Source organism: Phalaenopsis equestris, unplaced genomic scaffold (assembly GCF_001263595.1).
Source record: "Phalaenopsis equestris unplaced genomic scaffold, ASM126359v1 Scaffold213291, whole genome shotgun sequence".
Taxonomy (NCBI): Eukaryota; Viridiplantae; Streptophyta; class Magnoliopsida; order Asparagales; family Orchidaceae; genus Phalaenopsis; species Phalaenopsis equestris.
Genome location: NW_018232145.1, coordinates 1 through 10,582, shown reverse-complemented (window position 1 = coordinate 10,582; position 10,582 = coordinate 1). Strand labels below are relative to the sequence as shown.

At 35.7% G+C, this 10,582-nt stretch overlaps 1 protein-coding gene across 2 annotated transcripts; it reads left to right on the top strand.

Annotated features, from left to right (window-relative positions):
• Nucleotides 1-1,486: 1,486 nt before the first annotated feature.
• LOC110036961 (UBP1-associated protein 2C-like) lies at nt 1,487-4,612 on the top strand. Of its 2 annotated transcripts, none has more exons than XM_020741525.1 (2): nt 1,487-2,940; nt 4,596-4,612. In XM_020741525.1, exon 1 carries the CDS (start codon nt 1,614-1,616, stop codon nt 2,937-2,939), a length of 1,326 nt encoding a protein of 441 aa, XP_020597184.1. In that variant the 5' UTR covers nt 1,487-1,613; the 3' UTR covers nt 2,940; nt 4,596-4,612. The 2 variants fall into 2 exon arrangements, with proteins under 2 accessions (XP_020597184.1, XP_020597183.1); XM_020741524.1 differs by lacking the exon at nt 4,596-4,612 and adding an exon at nt 4,442-4,510.
• The last annotated feature ends 5,970 nt before the right edge of the window (nt 4,613-10,582 follow it).

The window sequence follows — 10,582 nt, the reverse complement described above, 5'->3', positions numbered from 1 at the left end:
TCCTTTGATACATCATTGATGTTGTTTCCTTAAGCTAGACCACCGCAAGTTTGGGATACAGTAATTAACCCTTGCCCTTATGAACTGGTAGACTTTGAAGCATAGGGACGTTCTTGTCGAGAAGACTCAGTTATTTCCTAGTCCTCGCTTGCAGACAAGCTGAGAATTTGAGGGATTCAACTCTTCCTTTTAGCTCAGTATAGGTTATAGAAGTGGTGAGAAGTTTTTAATTGTGATAACAACGTCCTAGTCATGACTAAAAACTCATGCAACAAGTCGCAATTATATCTGGGAAGGCAAAGATTATGGTTTGAAACTCCCATCCTTTTTATCCTTCTGATCCACTTCTATCAGAAACCATTGAGGAAGGTAAACCTTGTCTTGCCCTCCACCCACCCCCACCTCTCCTCTCTCTTCCCCCGCATCCTTTAGCTTCTCTAAATCTCATAAATCCATTCAACGTGATTTACTAAATCCCAGATTTAAAGCAAAAAAGAGGAAAACTGATATTTAAGAATATGTAGGATTTTAGAAAGGCATTTTTTGCAGCTTAAAAGCTTGTATAAATCATATTTAAAATCGACAACTAAACAGACTTTCAGAGTTTATTTTGATGCTTTAATTTTTTAAAAAGTTTATTATACATTTGTTATGAAGAAAGCAATTACTTTAAAATTGGTGTATGTATTATAATTTTTTTAAACGAATTGGAAATTAGTTTCCTATTGTTAACCTATTTTAACAATTTTGATTGCAAGAAATAAATTTGTATTATTGAAAATGAAAAAAAATGAAAGCTAAATAAATATATTTTAATTATTAAAAAAGCAAAATAACAAGAAACTTATATGGACTATTCTAGCAACCTAGGTAAAATATTGCTCCATGTACATGCACATGCGACCCTGATGTGGAATCCAATAATATGTAGTCACATGTGCAACATCACAAAGATTATTTCGGAGTTATTTCAATGTTATTGAAGTGAAACTACAGAAGTTATTTTAGGGTTATTGAAGAGAAACTCATATATTTCATTTTAATAACCTTGAAATAACATCGTGAATATTAATTTGGAGTTATTTTGGGGTTTTTAAAAAAAAACTCATATATTCCATTTTAATAACCTCATACTAGGGATGTTATTTCGGAGTTATTGAAGAGAAACCCATATATTCCATTTCAATAACTCCGAAATAACATTGCAGATATTATTTCGGGATTATTTTGGGGCTATTGAAGATAAACCTATAAATTTCACTTCAATAACCCTAAAATAATCTTGAAATAACCTCTAAACAAACTCCATAGTGCTATTCCAGGATTATTAAAGTATAATATATAACTTTCTCTTCAATAAATCTAAAATATCTTCACACTTCTACTTCAATAATTTAAAAATAATTCTAAAGTAATCTCCCTTGATACTTCCACTTCAAAAATTTGAAAATAACTCTAAGTAATCTCGGTGAGATTTAGGTGATGCAACACATAGAGCCTGACAATGCGAGCGTGAGTATCAGTGCTCACTCCTCAAATCCGTGCTCATATCCGCAGCGTTTCGCTCTTGGAGAATTTGTACTTGGATTAGGGTTAGGGTTTTAGGCTTCGCTATGGATCCTTCCTCGAAGAAGCGCAAGGCCGACGATAATGGTGCCCCCGCTCCCTCTCCTTCGCTTAGTCTGACCCGTGAGGACACTCGCAAGATTATCGAATCCTTCAACCAGGAGCAGCTTGTCGACATCGTCGCCGATGCCATGTGCCGTGACGCTGCCGTTCTGGACGCCGTGCGCATCATCTCTAATCGAGACCTTGCTCTGCGCAAGCTCTTCATCCGCGGCTTAGGATGGGAGATCACCGCGGAAATGCTCCAGTCAACCTTCTCCAAGTACGGCGAACTCGAGGAGGCCGTGGTCATCACTGACAAAAACACCGGAAAGAGCAAGGGTTACGGGTTCATAACCTTCCGCAATTTTGACAGTGCGCTTCTTGCCCTAAAGGAGCCCAATAAGAAGATCGATGGCCGAATGACCGTAACCCAGCTCGCGGCTGCAGGACCCACAGCCCCCCCTCCTCCCGCTGCTGATGTTTCCCAGCGGAAGATCTTTGTTGGTAATGTGCCTTCTGATATGCTTTCCGATCGCCTCCATGCCCTTTTCAGCTCGTATGGCGAGATAGAGGAGGGCCCGCTGGGTTTTGATAAACTTACGGGGAAGTTCAGGGGTTATGCCTTGTTCGTCTATAAGAATGCGGAAGCTGCTCAAGCGGCTCTTGTTGAACCAGTAAAGACTATTGATGGGTACAAGTTGCAGTGCAAGTTGGCCACTGAAGGGAAAAAGGGGAAGCCTGGGGCTACTGTTCCGGGTTCTGGAGTGCAGGGCCAACTGATGACAGGCACGGGATCTGATGGCCATGGTGATGGGCTGGCAATGGGCTCTCAGTCCTCATTGCCTGGGTCCCTGTCAAATCAGTTTGGTGGCCATGGTGGGGGGTTCCCATCATATGGTGGTTTCTCTGGAAATGGTGTGCTTCCTGGTGTTGCTGCAGGTTTCGGACAGCACCACCATCTTAACACCCCTTTGCAACCATCAATTGGTTTAGGAAATGCAGGAGTACCATCTCTTGGAAGTCAGGTGCCTTCCACGCTGGCTGGTTCTGGAGCGGGGGCCTATGGAGTTAGTGGTTTGAGTGGTGGTCCATATGGTTCCTCATTTCAGTACTCAAGCTCCGGTGGCTACGGAGGTTTGGGCATGGGTTCTTCTCTGTACCGGATGTTGCCGGTAGGCTCTGTGGGTATGCCTTCAAGTGGTTATTCTGAGAGTGGACCATACTCTTCTTCAATGTACCAAGGTCAGCATCAGCAGCCTGCAGGGTCATCTCCTGGACATCGGTTTCCACTTGGTGGTGGGATGTATCAGAACACCCACCATTATTTCTAAGGTAATTGATTGATTGTGTTTATTGTTCATAATAACTCTTGGAATTTTATGGTCTGAATGATTTTTGTTGCTTGTTTTGTTACTCTTGGAATTCTTAGTAGATGAATGCAGTAATTTGTCTCACTGTTGATGAAAAATATTAACTTTTCATGCGCTGTTACTCTTGGAATTCTTAGTAGATGAATGCAGTAGTGGATGGAATGCATTCTATTTGGAATTGAGTGTTAAATTTGTCTCACTGTTGATGAAAAATATTATCTTTTCATGCGTCGATGCTTGAATACTGTTTTTATATTCTTTTGGCATGCTAGAGTTTATTAGTAAGGTTCTGCTTGGGGCAACTTTCTGGTTGCTTTTCTTTTCAGACTGCCATCACAATATTGTTTGGGAATTGCTTTTTTGTTGATTTTTAAAAATTTCGGTGGTAGAAAACTGTTTTTTTTTCAACCCGATCACTTAAAGTGTGGTGACTGCCTGAAAAGGTTGTTTGATTTTTTTTTTTTTAAATTACAATAAACTTGCAAAATTATTGCAATTTTTTTAACAACAGCTTCTTCTGCAGCAACTTCATAGTTGCTTCTTCAAATCATTGCAGCTATTCCAATTATACCCTAAATTGAATTGATTACTATGTTATTTGCTGTACATGTTTCGTTGATGGTTATTTTGCTATTTAATATTTTATTTCTGAATTTTATTAATATACATATTCATTGCTATTTTGGCATATGGTTTATGGCATGCTTTATAAATTACGTTGTTGTTGAAGGATTTATTAGCAGCATGTTTTAACTGTAATGGTTAAAGAAATTGATGTTAACAATACATTTGTAAATTGTAATCATTTTATTCTTGTTTGATCCATTATATTACCATGAATGGTGACTGCATCTAATTTAATTACTTTGTGAAATGTTTTGGATGATGCTGGGTTTTGACATTGCACTTCATGATTTGGTGGCAGTACAACCTTTTGTCATTGTTTTTTACATGACCTTTGAGGATTTCATTGTTTTAATATGAATGGCTGCATTCATGCCTTATATCTTGCTATATTAAATCAAGTAACTCTAAATATGGTCTACCTCTCAAACAATAATAATCAACTTAATTTGTGCAAAATTTTTCTTCATTAATGTGATATGCTTAAGTTGCACAAATTACATTAAACTATGAAAAATAACAATTTATTGCAAGATGTCACCTTTGTTGTCTAATCATTTCAATTTTATGCTTTGTTTTTTACTTTGATAATGTTTTTGGAGTTTCAACATGACTACATACTGCTTGATAATGGCTGCTATTTCTGTTTCTCAGATGTTTATTATTTGGATTCTTTCTTGCACCTTTTAATGTGATTGAGTATTGGAAGGAATGGAATGGCAGGAGCTAGTTGATGTTGTTAATATGTTGCAAGAAATGCATATTTTTGTTTTGAAAATTTCTGCATAAATGCGTTTAATTTTTATTACTAACTTGATTCTTTCTCTTCTGATAATTAGAACGGGGAGAGGATAATCAGGATTGGGAGAAGGGATACATTTCCAACAAGATTGTTGGAGTTTTTTTTTTTTTAAATGTTGTCATGTTAATTGTTTAGTATATGTATGCCTTCATCCACTGTAATATAATGTATTTATCTGACATGATGAACAGGATTGACCATTCAAAGTACAAATGGAGTGGAATTTGTGCTCATGTGTGCATATTTTCTTAGGAGGAGGATACACAATCAAGCAATTCAAGTTTGCTTGGGACTCCTATTGGGGGGAAGAATGAACATTAGGCAATTTAAGTAGATATTTTTTTTTGTTTGTTTGTATTATATTAAACCATTACATATCATTTATCTTCTCGTTGCTATTCCTAGTTGCAATGAAGGGATACCTAGAGTTCTGCTACATAATTGTCTACCCATTTTACCCAACCTTTTCTCTGCGTAGAACTCCTACAACAAACAAGGTAGTTTTTTTGTTCATTTGCCCATTTCCTACTGTTGCACTCCCTCATTTTGCTACCTATGTCTGACTTTTTCGGTGGCATTCCAATTCCTGCTTTCCCTTGAAAAATGACCTTGTCCTCAAGTGTGGGAAAAGCTGCAATGAGCTCAGCCAGACATGTTGAGTCGTTTTGTCACAACCATTCCTATTGGGCTATAAGTTTGATCTCAATGGTACTTTAGCATTGCTGTTGGTTGGACAAAGAGTTGATTGCACAATTGTTGCTTTGGAAGTTGAGATGAGTGAAGTGTTGTGTTCAGATGGTATGGTTTGAGCTGGAAATTATGGAATACAAGATGGATCCTAAAGGAAGAAGATAGTGTGACCTCTTGATTGACTCATTCAAACACTTTTTATGGACCGTAGAAACATTGTAAAACTTAGAGTAAGGCTGTTGGTGAACAAAAGGATCACTATGGTTGTAGTTTGATGAGAAGCAAATCATCAATATTGACATGGAATACACGATGGATCCTAGAGGCAGTAGATACTATTACCTCTTGATTGCTCTTTCAAACACCTTTTATGGAGCATAGAAACATTGTAAAAGTTAGAGTAAGCCTGTTGGTGAACAAAAAGATTGCTATGGTTGTAGTTTGATGAGAACCAAATCATAACATTGTATTTGATGCTGTGCTGTCATTTGTCTGCTCGATGCTGCTTTCATTATTGTGCTTGAAGGAGGTTATACTTGTGGTTTAACCATGCTGCTTCTCGATAAATAACAACTTGTTCTCCTTGTCAATTGTTGAATCATAGCTGATATATAGGTGATGTGGGAGTGGAGTGTACCAAAGAGAGCTTGAAAAGGTGACGTTTTGATGGAGTGGAAGCAATGTTATAAGAGAGTTTCACATAGGGTAGCTAAGTGATCCTTTTGGTTGCTTGTCCTTAACTAAGCTTCATTAATATTGCTCCAACTCTTGATTTGTCACCTCTATATGTTGGTGGTATTATGATAGAGTTTTGTGTTGAATGCTTTGAATAGTACCTTCCACAAGGCGCTTATGAATATGGTCACAATCCAAAATTATGGTCTTGGTGATGCCATGTTGCTGACACATTAGTATTGCAATGATCTTGAGGCTATACCATGTCTTTGTGGGGAGTGAAATATACATATATGTTTTTTGTTAGCTTGCCCTCCGCGACCAAGATTGCTGTATTACCTTGCGACTTTGTAGTTTGGTAATGAAATTTAAAATCCATTGCGAAATTTTTTAATGTTGCAATTGAAATTGATTAACTATTGTAGCAGGCTTGTTAGAGCTGAGGAGTGGTATGTGGTTGCTTGGTAGATGGAACATGTTTGGACAACCTTGATCCATTTTTTTGAAGGTTATATGGTGGAGGTGTGGCAGTGTTTTTCGACTATCGCTTTGAGTGCCTATGTTTTTTGTGTGATTCTCTTTGCGTAGGTCTACCTTGATATTGGAATTCATGGTAATCATTATGCATCCCTTCTTGAAGACTATTCCATCAAATAAGTTGTACTCAACACTGATCTTAACAGTTTCATAGTCTTAGTTGTTTTTTATATTGAGCTACTCTATTTGAGATGGAATTGGAGCACTGAATAACATTAATTCATGAGGCATGATATATTTTGGTGATTTTATTAAATTTTGAGAAGAGCTGTCAAATGCCTTGTTATTGGCCTGTTGGTTACATATGGTTTGGAAATCATTGTTGCTCTGCTGTTTGCATTGCCTGTCTATCAGTTAATGAACCTTCTACTAAAGCCTTTTTTGATTAGTTATTGTATCTATTTGGTAAAGCCTTTTGTACTAGTGAGCATTTCTTGAGCGTAGTTGGATTGTCGATGCATTTTTTTTATCGAGTTTTTGACTGTATTAAGCAATTAACCTACTCTTTTTCATAATGTAATGCCAATGCTGATGCTTGAGCCATCGACATGAATTATAATTTCTTGTGCCAATTCAATAAGGCCAAGGCTAGTGGTGTTGTTAAGTATTGTTTTAATGATTGGATGGACGTGAGGGCCTATGGTCCTCATGCTATTAAAAGAAATAAAACCTAATAAAATCTAATTTAATGCATAGATCCTCTGTCCTCTTTCAATCTCTAATGTTCTCGTTCACCCTCAGTTTTGAGTTGTTGTAGGCAACATGCGACTGTTCGTGTATGCTTCTTCTCTCATCACTTTTAGTCATTCACTCTATTGAGCCAGTTGTTGCTTGTGACTTCGCTGACTTCGTTGCCACTGCATTGTCGATTTTGTACGTAGAAATAATTCAAAAAAATAAGTCGGCTATTGCAAAAATATAAGTATTTTTATGCATTATATTTGACGTAGTGGGAATATATGCTAGTAGTCTTTCATGCAGATGCATAAAGACTCATGTGCACCTTTCTTGGCATGGTGGTTGTAGAAGATCCTGAATTTGGTGTCTCGTATGCATGTAATAACTTTTTTTTGTGTGATGGGTAGACTTAATTCTCTGTAGAACTCCCCTTTGTGGGGTATGCGTGATATTTTTTTGGAGGTCAGCAAAAAAAGGTGGACTTATTAGTGCTTAAATAGAATAATCTAAGTGAACTTTTTGACATACTAATGCAATAAATTAAATAAAATTGGAACATTAAATTGAAAAAATAAAATGAATAGTTATTGAGATGTGTTGCAAGAATGCAAATAAGAATCAAGTGGGATTTGAAATGAATTCAATAGCTTGCTTATTAACACGAACAAACTCTTGTTGATTAGTCAGGCTTGTTAAAGTTTGAATTACAAATTTTAAATAAGAAATAATCAAGTTAGAACATTCACACTGGGACGTTCATACAAAATGCTTAAATCCAAGTTATTTTAAATTTTGCTTGTGATTCGAGATGCTATTCAACTCAATTTTATCACTTCAAAAGACATACAAATACTTTAAGAAACAAATTCTCTAAATAATATTAAATTAATTACTTAATTACTAATGCCTTAAATGTGCAAAGTGCTTCACAGTATAATATTAAATATATCTAAATTATCTGCACACGCTCCAATCGATATACTAAAAGCTTGTTTACATGGTCTAATAATGCTACATTGGCTAAATATAAGCTCATGTAGAAATAAAATTCGCCTTGATTAGCATAGAATTTCCTCAAATTTCACTAAATATCTTTTAAAAAATCAAATTCAAAACCATTAAGCTATATATGTTCTCGAGCACACAAATTTGATCTCTCCTAGGGTGCATTTGGGGGCGGCTGTTGTTTTTTTGAAGAAGCAGCTGTGAAGTTCTTCTCTGGGGAAGTAGTTGTGAGAAAGTTGTTGTTGGAATGACAGTGAGGTTGGTTGGATAATTTGCTGTGCTGCAACTTTTTCTGATTAAAAGGATAATTATGCCCTTATAAATGTAAGTTAATTGAATGACTGTAGTTTTCAAGAGAATTGTGACAGAATACCAAAAATAGCTTCAACAATAAAAAAAATATATATTAGGAGTTTAAAATTTTTTAATACATCAATTGTAAGCCATAATTTTATGTATAGTATTAAAATAATAAAAACCACAAAAACAACTAGTAATACTCTAATGACATTCTCCTTAATGTCTAAACAATTAAATACTCGCGATAATTTTCTATCCATAATACATCTCCCATGACTTGTTTACTATCTGGATTCAGCTACTATATATCTTCAAGTCATCAAAAAAAAAATACAATCTTCACATGTTCTATTTTCAGGACAACAATGAAATCTCCTCCCATAGTTCATTTCTCTTTTTGATGTGTATTTAGAACACAACGTTCCACAATCACAGTACAAAGCATTTGAAGTACTTAATGACATTGAACTCATTTTTTATAGATCATAATATATTATGTTTTTAATTGACAAATTAGACTATATATGCAATAGAACACTAGTAAAAAAATCTGCGTTCATAATAAAAAAAATAAGGTATAAGAAAAAATATGCATCACTAAAGTCATAACCTTAAAAACTAAAATTTCGAAACATGTTGGAGAAAATAAATATCAACTAATCTTCATTACATTTGAAACAGTAAATCTCAAAATGAAAACATCACAAAATATTAATTAGATATACCCGATGAATTCAATAAAACATCTATAATGTTTTCTCTCAACTATATTATCTTCACAAAATCGAGAAATATATAATCAAGTTTCTTTTCCAACCCATGGTCTACATAAAAAATCCTATATTTTTTGGCATTGGACAAGACCTGCAATTGTTAAAATCGAAGTTCAATAAATATGCAAATATAAAAAATTAATAACATTTTCTATTTACTCAAAATTTTTCTGTGTATCACTCCTTTGATGCGCCCACTGTTTTAGTAGGGTCTCAATCTAATCCAGCTGCTCCTCTTTAATTACTTTCACAATTTTCAATTTTTTCGGTTGATCTCATTTATTTTTCAACTAAGTATTATCATACAAGCGGAACACAAGGATTTATGTGGTTCGACAAATTGCCTACGTCCATAAAGTTGTAGATGATTTTACTACTTGAGGAATTTACACCAGTCGATCGTCTTGACTTATAAGAGGAATCTCTCACTTTGTTGCTCTCTCTTTTTCTCTTTCTGTTCTCCTCCCTCTACACCGAGATACACTGAAGAAACTCTACACCGAGATACACCGATGAAGATAAACTTACAAGAGAAATAAACTCAATTTCTCTTCTGCCATATGCCATCAAGAAGAAGCCAATGGAGAACAATCTTCTTCTTCTTCTTTCTTCTTCGTTCTGCTGCAAGAAACTACACTTGCACTTCTCTCCACTATCCCAAGGAAGCCCAAAGAACTCTTCCTCTATCCCGAGGAAGCCCGAAGAAAAACTCAAAAATGGCTATGCTCAATCTGAAGGAGAACCGTCTCTTCTTCCTTTCTTTCAAACCGCACACACGGCGAACAAATGGCATGAACATTCCTTTTATCGCAACTGAGAAAGGTCGATGGAGCGAACAATTGAGCTGGAGCGGGAGGCGGAAGTTGCGACGTTCCGCGATCGGGGAGACAGAAGCGGGAAATTGAAATCGGGCTCCAGCGCTAATAGATTTTCCCACACGGCCTCTTCTTACCGTCGCAGGGGTAGCTGTCACATCTCTAATATTTTTGGCATAAAAAATATCTAAATAGTAGAACTATTTCAATTAGGCTAGACCTCATGATTTTTTTCATTTTGAGGTTTTCACGTTAAAATTCATTGGACATCTCTATCATCTCTTCTTTTATCTATGCATGGTAGATTTTCATACAATACTAAGATGTTAATATATCTCTATTATCACGAATTTTCAGGTACATTATATATATATATATGTATATATATATATAATGAATGCATAATATTTCATTTATTTGTATGCAAAGCATTAAATCACACCCACAACCAACAATCATAACTCCTAAACTCCTAAAAACCAACGTTGCAAAACTACACTTGAACCCCTCAATAGAGACCACAAATGACACCACACCCAACAGGCAATAGCGACCACTAGATCACCAAATACTTGCATCTTCATTATCGACAATTATGCAATGTCGTAGATAGTTAAGGCAAGTACTAACAAAGAAGAATCTACACTGTCATGATAGGATCAATAAAGCATATCATTCCACTAATTTGTTTGGACGACTACCATA

What these genes read in the sequence shown, in the direction of transcription:
- LOC110036961 (XM_020741525.1), top strand. Translation starts at nt 1,614, where the DNA reads ATGGATCCTTCCTCGAAGAAGCGCAAGGCCGACGATAATGGTGCCCCC.